Source organism: Phodopus roborovskii, unplaced genomic scaffold (genome assembly GCF_943737965.1).
Source record: "Phodopus roborovskii unplaced genomic scaffold, PHOROB, whole genome shotgun sequence".
Lineage (NCBI taxonomy): Eukaryota > Metazoa > Chordata > Mammalia > Rodentia > Cricetidae > Phodopus > Phodopus roborovskii.
The window spans coordinates 2,622,689-2,641,138 of NW_026126469.1; the positions used below are offsets into that span (position 1 = coordinate 2,622,689).

The 18,450-nt window shown below is 39.2% G+C and overlaps 1 protein-coding gene across 5 annotated transcripts in view; it reads right to left on the reverse strand.

Moving 5' to 3' along the window:
* The window catches only part of LOC127226881 (protein HIRA), a 78,175-nt gene that overhangs the window by 37,027 nt on the left and 22,698 nt on the right, over nt 1–18,450 (reverse strand). For all 5 annotated transcript variants that reach the window (XM_051190998.1, XM_051191001.1, XM_051191000.1 and 2 more), the window contains 3 exons: nt 6,124–6,219; nt 4,674–4,834; nt 1,436–1,603 (listed from right to left, as the gene is read on the reverse strand). In XM_051190998.1, coding sequence (XP_051046955.1) covers nt 1,436–1,603; nt 4,674–4,834; nt 6,124–6,219 — 425 coding nt within the window. The remainder of the gene's footprint in view (nt 1–1,435; nt 1,604–4,673; nt 4,835–6,123; nt 6,220–18,450) is intronic.

Consider the following 18,450-nt stretch of genomic DNA (forward strand, 5'->3'; position numbering starts at 1 on the left):
TTTCTATAACCACTGATTACACTATAGAGTCTTGGCAAGTTTGTGGGTCCTGGTAAGGTGAGTGTCATTTTCTTACAGAGCTGCTGAAGAACACATAAGAGAGTGACACAGAACCACTGTACTAAATATGAATCAGTAATTTCAAACATTGATCAAGAAGGCCCTAGTCTTAAACAAAATCCAACATGACCTCCCAACATAAAACAAATTTAAAGGGTAATATTCTATTTTATTCCTAAAAAAAAATTTAAGGTATAGTATATTACATTTATTTATAATCAATTTAAAAGACATGTGATCTGGGGCTAGAGAGATGGCTCGAAGGTTTAGAGCATTGACTGCTCTAAACTGCTCTTCCAGAGGTCCTGAGTTCAATTCCCAGCAACCACATAGTGGCTCTCAACCATCTATAATGAGATCTGATGCCCTCTTCTGGTGTGCAGGCAGAACACTGTATACATAATAAATAAATCTTAAAAAAAAAAAAAAAAGACATGTGATCAAGCTGGGCAAAGTTGACACACAACTTTGGCCCCAGTACTCAAGAGGCAGAGGCAAGTGGATCTCTGTGAGCTTAAGGCTAGACTGATCTACAAAGCTAATTCCAAAATAGTCAGGTCTAAACAGAAAAATCCTGTCTTAAAAAAAAACAACAACAACAACACCCATGTAATCAAAAGCCCATTGTAATCAGGTTCTGGATGATCTTTCACTGTTGTGAAACTAACCATCAATCAATCTCTTTTATTTAGTCACTCTACATTAAAAAAAAAAAAAAATCCAGGTTCTAAGAGGTTATTTGTAACTCCTTAATAGCCTGCCTTGAGCACTCTCAAAACATTCTAATTAAATTCACCCAGTGTAGAAGATGTTCTCTCAAGCTTAGAAGATAAGCAATGGCTCTCTGCATGCATAGGCTTAGCCACACTCAGTGATAAAGCACTTGCCAAGCACACAAAGCCTGGGCTCCAACACTGAAAGCAGGAGCAAAGAATGGATGCACACCCCAGTGCTCTCAGCACAGGCAGTCAACTACGCATCCCCTGCTGCTGGACACAGAAGAACCACAGCATTTCAAGGGTGCCCAGAATGCTCTTTGTTCACAGGAACTGGGCAAGCACAGACCTAAAAACAGGGCAGTGCTGAGCTACAAAATTCCTAAGACTGATCCAGAAGACATTTATCATTCTAGACTTTGGCAATATAAAACAATCCTACATGCATATCCTGTTTTATTAAAAAAAAAATAGCCTTAAGATATTCAAGCATGCTTACAATGATGAATGATGCACCATAATGCACTGCCTCTCAGAGTGCATTACTCTGTCTAAGGAGACACAGTCTTAGAGGGGAAGTCAGTACTCCCTGAGCTCGGAAGGCACATACAGATCCCTGCAGTAGACAATCTAGGATCTCTGAGATGAGGGACACTCACCACAACAGTCACAGCTTTCCGGTGCCCCACGAAGTCCATGTTGGTCTTCCAGCCCTCTCGTTCAATGATCTGAGCAGTGGGGCCAGAGTTATTCATGGCATGGGCAGATACCAGGTAATGGCCATCAGGTGACCAACTAAGCCGAAGTACATGTGTTGTTCCTCCACACTGTAAAGAACATCTGAGTTTAAAAGCAGCTCAAGAAACACTCTAGCCTCAAGGATAAAGTGAACTGTGATTTACAAACAAATGTTCATGGGATACACACCACATTTCTGCCTGAACTCTAGTTGCTCCATGTGACAAAGCAGAAAGAGCTCTCTGTCAAATAAACTGTGACATCATCCAGTCGCCACTTACCCACATGACTGAATATAAAACACCAGAAACAGAATCTGCAGAAAGACCATTCCTTTACTTTAAACCAACAGCTCTACTTCGGCCAAATCTATCTGGCCACTGGTCTGCCGCTTCTGCCCAGTCTGTTAGCCCCAGCACAGAGTATCTACAAAGCATCCTCAAGAAATGCAACAATTTGAAGGGAAAAAAAAAAAAAAAAAAAAAAAAAACCTACAGACACCCATAAGCCAAACTGGAACCTGTGCCTGTAGCACAGTAGGTGACAGTAATTTGCAACCCACTTCCTTGAGGTTGTCTCCACTTCTTAAGAGTAGTGAGGATACCTGTGAAGGAGAGGAGGTTTGTACAGCCCTTATATAAGATAAGCACAGTAGAAAGGAACTAGTCCTGTGTTGGCTTGATGGTTGGGGCAGGTATCCCTTCATAGGATTACTCCTACAAAAATCAAGAACTAGGTCTAGAGTCAAACGCAAGATCAACCTGAGTTAGCCTTCAAGACCAGAGTTAAGGTCTTACTTCATGGTCCCAGAGTAACAGAGTTGGGCCCAGCACAGTGGAAGTATCTCCTTAACCCTCTGTGAGGACAGCTGCAACAGAGGCTACAGAGCACTGCAGACCTCACTGGCATGCAGGACCCTCCGACAGCCATTCTAGGAATGCAGCTCACAAAAGTCCATCCCTGGCAGACAAGACCTCTAGAAACCCTAGGCGTGGTAGCCACGTCCATTACACCAGGCAGCTGTGGGCAAGGAAGATAAGGTAAGAAAGGTGAAATCTGGCCTTAGTCCTAGACCTCCCCCAGCAGCTGGTGTTGTTTCAGGGGGAGCTAAATATGTAATTTTAAGTTTCTTACCTCAACTGACCATGGCCAATAAGCAAACGATTAATTGTCTCTGCAAATATTCATTCCTGTGTCGTATGCTTTACAAGGTCTTCTCTGATATAATCCCTTACCTAGGTTATCTCTGCCTTTACCATGGGCAATAAACATCAAGGAGAGACATAACATCACAATCTCTTTTTATTTCCCTATACCTAATACTGCTTTACAAACATAAGATACTTAATGTCTAGTGAGTAACAGTCATCTTTACTCAGAAGCCACATGAAATCAGAATGCAAATAGATGGTCCAGTACTACAGAAGCTACTGCAGTCTGATCTCTCTCCACATGTACAAGCTGGATTTTTCCCAACAAAGAGGTCAGCTGGCCTATAGAGGGAATGTCAACAGACAAAGCAAAAGCACAACAATAACCTACCAAGAGAGCCTCCTCCACATGGCCATACTATAAAGTGACTCATGCTAATTCCCCAAGATAAGAAAAGTCAGGCACACAATGCTACAAAGACAGCTACAAGGTTCTCTTTAGCTTTAAAAATCTACCAATAAGTACTCTAACAAGAAAGGAAATGGCCCTAAGAATAAACTAATAGGATCAAAAAGCTTCTACACAGTAAAGGAAACTATCAGCACAGCAAAAGACAGCCTACAGAATGGGAGAAAAATCTCTACTGCTTTTTATATATATATATATATATATATATATATATATATATATATATATATTAATATCTAGAATATAAAAGAACTGCAAATGGCTGCTGGAGGAAAGACAGCCATTTTTCTTCAGGAGTATAGCCACTGGTAATGTGTCCAGGAGGCAGTAAATAACTCAACAGCCATGTTCATGCAAAAACTAAATACCAAAAAAAGTAAAACTGCTAATCAATAAATGAGTTAATAAAGGGAATGACTCAAAAGAAGAATACTTTTATACTTTTATATACTTTAAAAAGTGTCTGCTATCCTTAGCCATATGGAAAACACAAATTAAAATTACTTTGAGATTCCACCTCACACTCCCCAGTCAGAATGTCCATCATCAAGAACAGAGGCAGTAACAAATGCTGATAAGGGTATGGGAGAAAAGAACCCTTATTCAATGTTGATGGGGTGCAAATAGTGCAGCCATTATACAAATCAGTACAGTGGTGTCTCAAAAATTTAAAAACTTCCAGGCAGTGGTACCACATGCCTTTTCCCAGCACTTGGGAGGCAGAGGCAAAAGGACCTCTCAGTAAGTTTGAGGCCAGCCTCGTCTACAGAGTGAGTTCCAGGTCAACCAGACCCATTACACAGAGAAACCGTCTTGAAAACCAAAAACATACAAAAATAAAAAATAAAATAAAAACTATAACACTGTATGATCCAGCTTTATCACTCCTTGGCAAGTACCCAACTCTACACTCTACCACAGAGAGGCCTGTACACCCATATTTATTATTACCCAGATGTCCAGGAACAAATGTATGGATAATGAAAATATGGTAGACTTACACAAAGAGGAAATTTATTCAGCTACACAGAAAAATCAAATTCTGAAACTTGCAGAAAAATTGATAGATCTGGAAATTATTATATTAAGGAAAGTAATCTAAACTCAGACAAATATTGTTTGTTCTCTCTTAGAAAGACAGTGAGTGTGTGTGTGTGTATGTGTGTGTGTGTGTGTGAATATAGGTCATGAAACTGGAAAGGAGACCACAAAATGGGAAAAAGAGCCGTTAAGAAAGTAGAACACTCAACAAAACACAAAACATGGGAGCAGAAAGGAGGCTATCAGAAAAAGAAGATTACAAGATAGAGCATGAAAATTAGGGAGGCAAGAGGAAGATCAATATATATTTTTTATTCCAAAGCTGGGCATTGAACACTTTCTTAAAAAGGAAAGAGTTGTAATTACCTAATTCATAAAACTAAAGCTCAGACCCCTAGACTGTATGCACTCACAGAGTCGAACCATGGCTAGCTCCTTGTCTGCTCAAGAAGCATAGCAGGGGCTGAGGCCAAATTCTAATCAACTGTCCCCAGTTACCTCATCAAAAGGCTTGGTGATGCTGGTCTCTAGCTGCCAGTCTAGCGTTCTCCATACCTTCAAGCTTCGATCATCAGCTTGAGAAGCAATGTATTTACCAACAGGGTCCCAAGTCAACCCTTTCACCAAGCCAGAATGACCTCTCAGAGTTGCAAGAATTTCTGTGAAAAAGCAAAAAAAAAAAAAAGAAAAGAAAAAGAAAAAAGAAAGAAAAAAAAATATAAAAAATGAGCAGGTATTTTTTTTTCTATAAGAAAAATAATACTATATAGGAAACATAAGTTGTGATGGTCCATAAAATAACCCTGAGGGGGCCTAAGTAATCTATCTTAACCAGTCCCCACCCTAAATACAAGCAGAATAGTCCCATATTTCACCTCCACAAAGGCAAAAGCAAACTGAATGGCTACAACAAGCAGGCCAGCATGAGCTCACACTTATGGGGGTCATGCATGCCCCAAAAAGACAGCAATGAGGGTACAAGGTGGAGCCACAACTGCCAATTCTGACTCCATATCTTATTTGTAGCAGGCATAGATATCTGTAATCTAGAAGGCCCTCTAGCAATCTGATGTGAGTCTCCTAGACAGCCCCAGAGGCAGCAGGCCTATCAGTTCAAAGTGAATTATCCTTTAAGTGAGTTATAACACTGTACTGAAGACACAATATGTCCAAGAGCATTCAGATCAGTAGCCAATGTTATACCACTCTAAAACTGATCCTGTTAAGGCTGAAACAAGTGTCCCCACACATACTATTAGTAGCTTTCATAAGGAATTAAAATCCCTTGAATTCACTCAATAGATGATGTATTTTATCCAGTGGTAAAAATGGGCCCTAAAATAATGTGGGATATATAGCCCTGGCTGTCCTGGAACTCCCTTTGTGGACCAGGCTGACCTCAAATTGGATCTCCCCACATCTGCCTCCTAAAAGCTAGGATTAAAGGCATTTACCACACACCCAGCTACAACAACTACGACAAATATTTTTACTAGTTATACACTACAAAACTATACCAAATTGCATAACATCTCATGATTTTAAATACAAAGAACAAGAAATTTTACTCTCTTGCAAAAAAAAAAACTGAGTTTGTGGTAGCCCACATGCATCTGGTGGACAGTTTCAGAGACAGTAACTAAAGTACAAACAGTGTGTGGAGTGCCAGCAATCTCTCGATGCCAGTTGCCCACATGCCACCTTCATGAACTCTGAAACACCCAAGCTAGTACTCAGCTAGCTTTAGCATAACTCTCTTTTTAAACATTAAACAAATATAGTTGATAAGGCATAGCAAAACTGGCTGACAAGACAGAAAATCCTTGACCACTTAATTTTCTGGGCTCCATTCCCCATCCCCACTCTGCTCCACAAACAGACAGGCATTACTGTTTAGCAACAGCCCTTTTCTGCTGTTAAACCAGTAGGAGGGAAACCCCACACAGACCTGGGAACTTCACAGCATTCCATATGACAACAGTGTTATCCACGCTGCATGAGGCTAGCCAGGCGTCATGGGGAGACCATGCTACATCCATCACATCTGAAAGAAGACAGAGTGCTATATGGTAAGATCACTTACCTGGTATACACTTGGGTGATGGTGGGGTCTTAGCAGCAGCTTATTTTTGTAGGCCAGGTCAACTAACCCTGGGGTTTTCATACATGGGAACTCTTAGCCTAAGACTATAACTACTTTTATTTTTGCCAATCTGGAAAAAAATCCAATGTAACATTTTTCAGTGGGCACTGAATTTCATGCACTAAATTGACCATAGTGTCCCACATTGTTTACAACTGAGGACACAGCCTGTAAGGAGAACTTCTAGGTCATGTGGCTTCAAGCCCATGACATTCCCTGCTTCTGTGGCCTCACAGCTGCTCTTTGGCTTGCTGACTTGCTTCTACAGTCATAGGTGGATCTTCTCCAGAACTTCTCAGCACTAGATGAGACAGTATGCAGCACAACACACAATTAAATCAAGAGCATGTGATTATGTGAATGTCATGAAGGCCTGTCCCACTACTAATCTACAGGGAATATTCTTTCCCTACTGAGCACCAACAGGAACAAGTGACATTTCTTTTTTACTTTCCTTTCGCTCCTTTCCTTACTTCCTTCTGGTTTGTTGAGATAAGGTCTCACATAGTTCAGGCTGGCCTAGATACATAGTCATGGTTGACATGACTCTGAATTCCTGACCACTCTGCCTCTACCTCCCAAGTGCTGAGATTATGAGTATGAGCTGTCATGTCCAACTTATTAATACTCATTTCTTTGTGGCTCAGTTTTCTTGACTATAAAATAATGATTTTTTTTTTTTAATCTTACCTTCCTAAGAATGTTGTGATGATATGAAAAGCTGCAATAGTATAGTACCAGGTACTTCAAAACATTGACAAACCAGCCATGTTGGTACCAATGGCCATTCTTATCTTGCCCTGGTGTAAGGAATGTGTTCTCACATATTTTCCTAAAACCAACACCTGGTACAGTTAATTGCCACCTAGTCCTTTCCATACAGAAATTGTTTTAAGATAGAAGAAAAATATTCCAAGTTTCTCTTAAAACTTTTTCTAGCATTTTTAACCTTTGGTGACATCCTAATGGACTTCCCTTCATTGCATTGTGTTTGATAGATCACAATTCATATATACCAGCATGCTTCATTTCATACTCTGCCTAGGACATCTTCACAGCTTTCTTTGTTTTACCTTATAGTCTACATAGCAATCATTCATTACTACAAACAGATCTAAATTAATACTGAACTTCTAAGGCAGGTTGTTTTGTTGAGATAAGATATTACTTCTGTAACCCATGCTAGTCTTCAACACAATATGCTGCTAGAATGGCAGATGTCTGTCACTGCCCATAGCTCTGTAGGCTATTTTCAAAGTCCTCTATGAGCCAGGTATAGTGGGTACCAGCCTGGGCTAAATATCAAGACCCTGTCTCAAGATAAACACAAAAAGACTTTTGTGCCTTTACATTTCTACACACATCTATTTCAAAACTCCCTAATTAGCAATGAAGACTTGTGACTATTTTTCCATCTAACTTATTACCCTTTTTCAATATAAGCATTATTAGATTGCTAGTAAAAGGAAAACTATTTATCTAAAGTTTAATTTGCTCATGTTTTATGATTGTCTACTGGGAAATCATTCTGAGTAGTGGATATTAATATAACTGACTTCAGTGTCTACTTGATGAAGAGAACAAGAGCTTACAGTTCTACAGGTGTAGACACATAAGCTCCAGTGTTTCTCTATAATGCCAAATCCATAGCAGAAAAGATGTTGTCAGGAGCCAGGTATGGTAGTATACACCCTTAACCCCAGCATTCAGGAGGCAAAGGCAGGCAGATTTCTGAGTTCAAACCCAGTATGGTCTACATAATGATGCAGTCAAATGGAACCAGAAATTAAGACACTACTATCATCTATTCAGTCCCCATACTGTAGGATCTTAATAAAGTAGTCTGTCATACTACTTTATAATCCATCATACTTTCTTCTATTCCTGCTAACCTTGAAAAATGTCCCTAGGCTAGAAATGTAATGAATATTCACTTCTTTCTACTCTTGGCATAATTATCTAGTATTTATCTTCTACTTATCTGGGTTTATGTTGTATTTATTGAGGCTCTACATTACTGTAAGATATGTGAAGAGAATCCATTCTCTTTTTGAAAAGTGAATAGTCCGTGTGATATACCAAGTTCTTCAACACAGTGTAGCCTCCTCAGTGTTGTTTTATCCAAAGCTTACAAATGTGTCAACTGCTGACACTGCAAATGTTCTCAGCTCTAACAGTATTTATCCACTGGCCATTCTAACATCTATGTCTAGACTCTCAGAGAATCCACACCTGTAATAATTTTCTCTGAACTCCAGATTTGGAGCTTGTCTTTAAACTGTATATGCCATTCCTTTCCCTCTGGCTACAATCAACAAACCTGAGTTACTACCCCCGACCACACCCCTTATGATGGAATTTCTGGTCACTATGGCCACTATCATTCAAGCAATTCCAAGAGGATGATTCTTCCAACACACAAGGCACTAGCTTGTTTAAATTCCTCCAAACCCTTGGTTTCTACAACCATACCCACAGTCATGCCAAGAAACCTTCCAAGGCAGATTACTAAAATACCTGTGATCTTGATTCCAAGCTTCCAAATCCAGTCATTTTCACATCTAACAGCAGTCCAGGCTGCCTTCCAACAATGCATTCCTTCTACCAGTCTACCCTGCCTTTATCTGTTTTCACCGGTTCCCAACAGGTCAGCTCCATTCTCTGTCTTTCTTGAGCACCTCCAACAGGCTTTATTTAACCCAATGCCACCAACAAAACCTACAACTGCTGAAATCCACAAATGACTTCCCTGTTAAGTTCAAATCAACCCTCACTTTATCTCAGTAAATAGTCCGCTCACATGTTACACACACACACACATACATACCTATACATACACACACACACACACACACACACACACACACACACACACACGACAAGTTTGCAGCTTATTCTATATATGAGATTTTAAATTCTTCACCAGTAAACTCTTGGATCTGAACTTTCAGCAAAATGACTGGTTATAATAAACTAAACATCCCATATCAGTAGTCTTTCTATATAACAATTACAAACATGGATTGAAATAAATCTGAAAAACAATCACATTCACAGTGTCACAAATATATAAATAACAAAACTCTGAGAACAAATCTAAAGATGGGAAGGACCTCTACAATTAAAACTTTAAAACACTGAAGAAAGATGTCCAAGAAGATACCGGAGGATGGATAACCCTTCATGATAAAGGTCTTGGAGAGATCAGGGATACAATGAACATACCTAAACATAAGGCAATATACAGCAAGCCAACAGTCAGCATCAAACTATATGTAGAGAAAATCAAAGTGACTCCACTAAAATCAGAAACAAGATATGGCTGTCCACTCTCTCTTTATCTATTCAACGTTGTACCTAAAGTCCTAGCTAGAGCAGTAAGACAACAAAAGGAAATCACGGGGATACAAGTTAAAAGAAGTCAAACTTTCGCTTTGCGCTGATGATATGATAGTATACATAAGTGACACCAAAAACTCTACCAGGGGAATACCTACAAATGATAAACACCTTCAGTAATGTGGCAGGTTACAAAATTAACTAAAAAAAAAAAAAAAGAGTGCCCTCCTATATACAAATGATAAGCTTGCTGAGAAAGAAATCAAAGAAGCATCACCCTTCATAATAGCCACAAAAAAACATAAAATATCTTGGGGTAACTCTAGTTAGAGTGAAAGAACTGTAAGACAAGAAATTTAAGGCTTTGAAGAACAACAAAACTGAAGAGGATATCAGAAAATGGAAAGCTCTCCCATGTTCTTGGATAGGTAGGATCAACATAGTAAAAATGGCAATCTTACCAAAAGCAATCTACATGTTCAATGCAACAACCAGCAAAATTTTTCATAGATCCTGAAAGGACAATTCTCAACTTCATATGAAAAAACAAAAAGCCCAGGATAGCCAAAACAATCCTGTACAATAAAGGAATTTGGAGGCATCACCAGACCTAACTTCAAACTCTACTACAGAGCTACAGTAATGAAAACAGCTTGGTATTGGCATAAAAACAACCAGTTGGATCAATGGAATCAACTTGAAGAAACTAATATTAATCCACACACCTATGAACACCTAATTTTTGACAAAGAAGCTAAAATTATACAGTGGAAAAAGGAAAGCATCTTCAACAAATGGTGCTGGCATAATTGGATGCTGGTGTGTAGAAGACTGCAGATAGATCCATGTCTATCGCCATGCACAACAACATAAATCCAACCACACTGAACCTCACAGAAGAGGAAGTGGGAAGTAGCTTTGAACTCATTGGCCTAGAAGACCACTTCTTAAATATAACACCAGAAGCACAGATATTGAGATAGACAATTAATAAATAGAATCTCCTGAAATTGATAAGCTTTTGTAAACAAAGGACACTGTCAACAAGACAAAATGGCAGCCCACAGAATGGGAAAAGATCTTCACCAATCCCACATCTGACAGAGGGCTGATCTCCAAACTATATAAGGAATTCAAGACACTAGACACAAAAACATCTAATAATACAATTTAAAAAATGGGGTGCAGGTCTAAATAGAGAATTCACATCAGAGAAATCTCAATTGACAAAAAAACACTTAAGGAATTATTCAGCATCCTTAGTCATCAGGAACATACAAATCAAAACAACTCTGAGATACTACCTTACACCAATCAGAATGGCTAATATCAAAAACACCGATGACAACTGAGAGAGGATATGAAGGGGAACACTCCTCCATTGCTGGTGGGAGTGCAAACTTGTGCAGACATTTTGGAAATCAGTTTCTCAGAAAATTGGGAATGGATCTATGTTTTGGAACAGATTTTCATTTATTGATACAATTTAAGGTCAATTTTGTGATGTGTATATTTCTCCTTTTGTTTAGGTATTGTGTTTATATAGTTCATTCAGAAAGGTATTGTATAATGTAGTACAGATTTTAGATAGTTACCTATAATAGTCAAAACTTATAGCAGGTGAGTTAGGTTTTCTAGATACATAGAGATGTATTTGAGATGGATTAGGCATTCTTCAAACCTTTCAAAGACCTACAGAATATGGCATTTAAAATGGTTTAGGGTTTTTCTTGACAGTGAGGCACAATTGCTCCTGGCAACACCACCTGAGTCAGAAAGGAAGATGGATATTGAAGAAAGTCGTTATGGAGTTTGCCTCCAATGTGGCAAGACTAGCCATTTGGACAAGATACTGCTCTTGTCTGGACTGTTTGACTTTATGCTGTATAAAATGGACATGCAGGACCCACAGAAAAGTGACTGCTGATGCAAGATGGACATTGCTATAGAGTTCCTGCTTCATGGAAGAGTCTAACAGACAGTCTGCAGGACACAAAGAAAAATGAATGACAAACTGCCAATAAAGTTAAAGTTTATTGCTTTGCTGAAGAGTCTGCCAGACACACTATGGCCTATGGGCTGAAGATGGAAGATTACAGTAGAACTTCAGGTGACTGAAAAGGCAAGATGTCTCAGTCATTTCTAGAGTTTATATATTATCCTTCTGTGGTCCTTGAAGGAGTTGAAGACAGATAGTTATGGTTATAGTTTTCCTTAGTTAGGATTCAATGATAAGGTACATATAGGACTTTAGACTCACTAGATAAAATAGATGATGGAATATTTTCTTCAAATCTTACTAAATGTTAATGGACTAAATATTGATAACTGTTGTGTTATATATTTTGCTATGTTAAGCTTAAAACCCTTCTTTTTATTTAGACAGAAAAGAGGAGATGATGGGAGATGTCATTCTGTATATGTTTCTCATACTGGTTGATGAATAAAGCACTGTTGGCCAATAGGAAAGGAAGATAGGAGGGACTAGGAGACAAGGAGGAAAGAGGAAGTAGTAAGGAGGAGCCAAGATGGAGAGTCTGGAGAAAGCAGAATGCCGGCCGGCTTCCCAGTAAAAGAAATACATAGATCAACAGAAAAGGGTTAATAATTAAGATAGAACTAGCGGATAAGAAACAAGTAACCGGGCCAATAGCATTGTATCAAACACAGAGTCTCTGTGTGTTATTTGGGGCTGGCGCGGTGGCGGGACCAGACCAGGCGGCAGACGGAAAAACTTACTTGTTACAGATCTACCTCAAGACCCAGCAATACCATTTTGGGCATATGCCCAAAGTGTGCTCAATCATACCACAAGGACATTTGTTCAGCTATGTTCATAGCAGCATTATTTGTAATAGCCAGAACATGGAAACAACCTAGATGCCCCTTAATGGAAGAATGGGTAAGAAGAATGTGGTACATTTACACAATGGAATACTACTCAGGGGAAAAAACAATAACATCTTGAAATTTTCAGTCAAATGGACAGAACTAGAAAAAAAACTACCCTAAGTGAGGTAACCCAAGCTCAGAGAGACAAATATGTATCTACTCACTCACAACATAAAGCAAAAGATAACCAACCTAGGTAACAAAGAGGACCCTGGCAGAGATATAGATGGATCTGCCTAAGAAGGAGAAATAGACAAGATCTCCTGAGTAAATTGGGAGAGTAGGAAAGAGGGTGGAAGCAGAGAGAGGAGAGGAGGGAAGGAAAGTGAGAAAGAGGGGCAAAAAAGAGATAAAAAAATTTTTATTTCCCCTAGTCTAAAGGGAACTTAAAAAAAAAAAAAAAAAAAAAAAAGGAATGTTATGAGAATAGCCACATTACCTAGAGCAGCCTACAGATTCAGTGAAAATTGCGCTGTCATTCTTTTTGCTGATTGGTTGGTTAGTTGGTTGGTTGGCTGGCTGGCTGGCTGGCTGGCTGGTTGATTGGTTCTTTGAGACAGGGTTGCTCTGTGTACCCCTGGCTATCCTGGAATTCACTCTGTAGACCAGGCTGGCCTTGAATTCAGAGATCTGCCTGTCTCAAAGCATGTGCCACCACACCCAGCTGCCAATGTCATTCTTTACAGAAATAGAATGGCCATAAAATTCATATAAAAGAACAAAAGTCCTAAGACCACTGAATTAATCACTGCTTTTTAAAAAAATGAGTTAAATTAGCTCTCTATAAACAAGGCATTATGATGACTTACACTGTTAAATCATTCATAACTCCTATTATCCTGAAGGGTCATTTGAAATCTCTAAATTGATTTCCCCGATTTACCTTTTTATATTGCAATTGTAGCAATATGCTACCTCATGTAACTTAGAGAAATACATAAATGTGTGAGCTTAGGTATTACCATTGTAACTTAGGAGTGTGAAATTACCAGGGAAGCTCTTCCAGCCACCACACAGCAGATCTGCAAGGGAGCCTGAGTTTGGTGTAGCACACTTTGTAATTCAAGGGGTTTAAAAATATTTGTTGATTGATGGTGGTATGTATGTGTGCCTGAGTATCTATGTACACTACATGCATATTGGAACCAGTAGAGGTCAGAAGAGGGCATCAGACGCCCTGGAACTGGAGTTTCAGACAGCTTGTGAGTCACTATGTGGGTGCTGGGAAGTGAACCAGGGTCCCCTGGAAGAGCAACAAGCACTTTTAATCACTGGTCCAATTCTCCAGCCCTGTAACACAGGTTTTTGTTTGGTTGTGTTTTTTGTTTGTTTGTTTTTTAAGCCAACATTCAAGCTTTACTCTGGAAGTGGTGCTATCTCTAATGATATAAGAAAATGTGTAATGAATGACTATTATAATGATTCAAATGAATTTAATATTTTAAGATAGGAAGTAGGGAATGGTTAGAGAAGACTAAAGGGAGGACAATCAACTAACATTTGAAGCAGCATAAGGTTAGCAATATTTGAATGAACATTTGGGGATCTCAATGTGTTGCCCTTCTTTACTGGGAGAGGTTAGGACTCACAGAAATGCACACATACACTTTCTTAACTCATCCTTTCTTGATGGTTTCATCATTCCATACCTTCATTCTGTCTCTTACTTGTGTTCAGAACTCCTACTTCCAAATTCTCATCCACAACCAGTCTCTGAAACCTTCCTCCTCACATACAGACATCTCTGAATTCTGGAAAGGATATCCTTTCCATTGTTCAAGATGAATATGGAATATGGACACCCTCTCCACGTTCAGTATAACATAGTCTTCTCTGAATTCTTCCAAATATCTCAGAATTTGTGTTAGATACACCAGGAACTCCTCCTCTGATCACTTCCAAGTAAGGATCCAGCACTGCCTTTCACCTATATCAGCCCCCTTTGAAATTCTCCCCAGGGGCACCTTTACCCTGGCCATGAGAGAGTGCCACAGGCTTCAGATTCTCACTGCAAAATCTCCTGACCTTGCTCTTTCAAAACACTCAGACAAAAGCTCTCAGAGTGATTCAAAGTCCCAACCCCGGAAGCTACAACTTGCTCCCTCAAACACCACTAGTGGCTCCCTGAATACCACAAGCACAAGTTCACACCCCATGATGTCTGCTCTAGCTATTCTCTCCATCTAGATTGCCTGTGCCTGTTCTCTTACATCTCCCTTCAGAGGTCACCAAACTCAGTAACTGGGAGATGCTCACAAAAGCATCTTCCCCTCCTCACTGGTTTCTAGTACTTGCCAACTGTTCCCATGGTTCTGTCCCTGGTGTTCATCACATTTCTTACTACATCACTAGCTTACTGACCCCTCCTTTTTAGCCTTCTTCCTGCATGATGATTAAACCTCATAACCAGTGAGCTATATCCTTAGCACTCTTTTGATTTCCAGAAGGGATCTCACTAAATTACCCAGGCTGGACTTGAAATTTGACCCTCCTGCCTCAGCCTCCTAAGGAGCAGATTACAGGTCCATGCTGCTAAGTCTACCTAAAACTGTCCTTTTTATAAACAGTCCTTGAGGGAACCACAGAACCTAGAACACAACATGTGATCAATTAATTGTTATATGGATAAGTAATCACACTGAGAATAAACAATGTATTTTATTTAGTCTGCTTATAAATTATGCATCTCTCAAAAAAGACTGTGAAGCCAAGCAGAGTGGTTCAAACCTATAATCCCAATATTCAAGAAGCTGAGGCAGGAGGCTTATGAACTTGAGGCCAGCCTTGGAGATAGAGCAAGTTCCAGATAGCACTGGTGAGAGTTTGCCTCGTTCTTAAAAGAAAGTTTGTGATGATAGTATACACCTGTTATCCTTCTCAACTATTTAGGAAGCAAAAGTAGGACTACTTGAGCCTAGGAGATCAGGGCAAGACTCAATTTCATTTAAAAAAGAAAAGACAAAAAGAAAGAGAACACCTGGAATTATAGTTCAGGGGCAGGTGCCTGACTAATATGCAAGACTCTGAGTCAATGCCCAGCACTATAAAACTTCTTAAAATAAATCTATAGGTTTTTTTTTTAATAATTTATTTAACTTTATTTGCATTGGTATGGAGGTATCAGATCCCCTGAAACCAGAATTACAGACAGTTGTAAGCTGCCATGTGGGTGCTGGGAATTGAACCTGTGTCCTCTGGAAGAGCAGCCAGTACTCTTAACCTCTGAGCCATCTCTCCAGCCCAATAAATCTATAGTTTAAATCAGAGATATCATAGATTTCTCAGTAATATTATTCCTGGTTATACACAATTTTTTTATCTTATTGGGCATGAGGCATTTCTTTTAAATCATGACATATTCTACTTGGCTATTACTAATAAAAGGCATATTTTCACATGAGGAAACTGAATGACTTTCTTTAGCAGCTCTAAGAGGTTTTTGTGCTGGATATGACATGATGCTTCACTTCCTTCTGTTTTTCTAGCATGCCTGCCTTCTTCTAATTCCTATGTACCTATACTGCTAGCCTCCAGAGCAAAATACATAGCTGAATTCTTCCTATCTATTCTTAAAATAAAAGGGAATTAGACTTAACTGTGAACTGTAATACTTGCCTATTTGTTGTCTTTTTTTTTTTTTTTTTTTTAAAGGAAGGGTCTCACTATGAAGCTCTGGCTGTTCTAGAACTCACTACATAGACCAGGCTAGCCTCCAGCTCCCAGAAACATTCATACCTGCCTCTGACTCCAGAAAGCCAGGTGAGGTTAAAGGTCTGCTATACCACACCTGGCTTTCTGCTTGTTTTTGTTTTGTTTTGTTTTGTTTTGTTTTTTTAGATAGAATCTGTCTATGCACTGCCAGCTGACCTCAAACTCACAACCTTCATGCTGCAGTGTCTTAAATGCTATGAATAACAGGGATGTGCCACTGAACCCAGTTTGCCATTAGTTTTAAAGACACAGGATTTTTTTTCATGTTAAAGAAAAAGCACTCTGTGAGCACCTTTTTAAAGGCATAATTATTAGAGACTAATGACTAATTAGCTAATATTCTTGTTAGAATACCTATGGTAACAATGTATCATAAGTCATTTAAATCTACTAATAGGTTATAAAAGGTTTCCATCTACTCAAAATACTTCTACATGGATCAAATTTCATTGTTATGAGTAATTTTTTGAATATTATATTCTTTAGTATTGCTATTGATGTTTCTATGTTTAGTTGTGTTAGTTTTGTTTTACATTTGTTTTCTATTACATTTTGGAAATCAAGTATTCTATCTTCCTTTGAAGAATAAATATTTCTATGTTCTGTACAATGTTTCTCAAAAACTTGAAATAATGTATCAATACATAATTTAGAACTGAGACTACTGGGCAGGCCAATAATCCCAGCAATTTGAGAGACTAAAGCAGGAGGACAGTATGCTCAAGGCTGGCCGGAATTTAGTGAGTTCAAGCCCAGTGTGGGTATGAGAGAATACAGCATGAGGGAGTATGCATGAAGCCCTAGGTCAGCAACCACTGAAGTGGGTCAGAGCCAGAACCATCTTGAGGTTCATTGGTTTCCAACTTTCTCACAGAGAACCAATGAAATTGGTTTCTGTTTTTTGTTTGTTTGTTTGTTTGTTTGTTTGGAGGGGTATTTGATTCTGAGACAGGGTCCTGGAACTTACTCTGTAGTTCAGGCTCAAAGCCTCTGCCTCCCAAGTGGTGGGATTAAAGGCATACACCACTGCCCAGCCTAATTCTGTCCTTTTTTTTTTTTAAAAAAAAAAAAAAAAAAAAAAACCTTGTTAAACTTGTCAAGTATATATTTTCAGCTTTTGCTTTTCAAAGACCCAGAGCCATCTTTCTCATTTATGTCTGTTTTTCACTAGCATTCCTTCTTGGACAGTTCTGCCCAGACCTGCCAAGAACCAGTGAACAAAAGTATGAAATCTGCCAACTTGAAGACAGCCAACCCACTTACCTAGTAAAGAACACCCAAGGGTGGTGGTACAGGTGAAATACTCACATTACAGCTCAGCCTGAGTCTCAGGTTAAGGCCCCATGACAATGCTCACATGACATCCTACTTAATCTTAAACACCCTTTTAGGTACTTGTAACCAAGCTCCAGTGAGTCCCAACTAGACTCCCTGTAAGATGCTATGAAATAGCATTTTTGTTATCAAACTGTAATACACACTTACTACTTTAGCTCTCACAGTTGTGCAGTTACTAAGGTTCAACCTTTGGTTGTTAAGAGATGAATTTAGCTAGCATGGTGGTGCCACATGCCTTTAATCCCAGCACCCAGGAGGCAGAGGCCAAAAGAAATGAGTGTGAGGCCCACCAGTCTACACAGTAAATTCTAGGACAACCAGGGCTATATAGGGAAGCCCTATCTCAAAAGAAAATAAACCAAAATGAATGATTCGTTTCCCACTTTGAAGGCTAATGAGATGACTCAAGAGTTAGGAGCATATAAAACACTTGTAGAGGACCCAAGTTCAGTTCCCAGCACCGTACAGGGCAATTCAAACAGCCTGTAAGTCCAGATCCTGAGGATCTGATGCCTCTGACCTCCAAGGCACCTGGGCTCACATGTGTACACCCAACAATTACATTATTTTGTTTGTTTTTATGTTTAGTTGGTTGGTGGTGGGTGGAAGTCTGTTTGTTTGGTTGGTTTTATTTGGTTTGATTTTTCTGAGAGTGGATCTCACTGTGTAGCCTTGGCTAGCCTGGAATTCATTATGTACATCAAGCTAACTTTGAACTCATAACAATCTTCTCGCCTCTGTCTCCAGAGTACTAAGATTAAAGGCACACACCACCATGCCTGGCCTGAGTAATAAATTAATATCTTTTAGAGAGGGGTCAGGGCTGGCTAGAGATGGGTCAGTAGTTAAGAA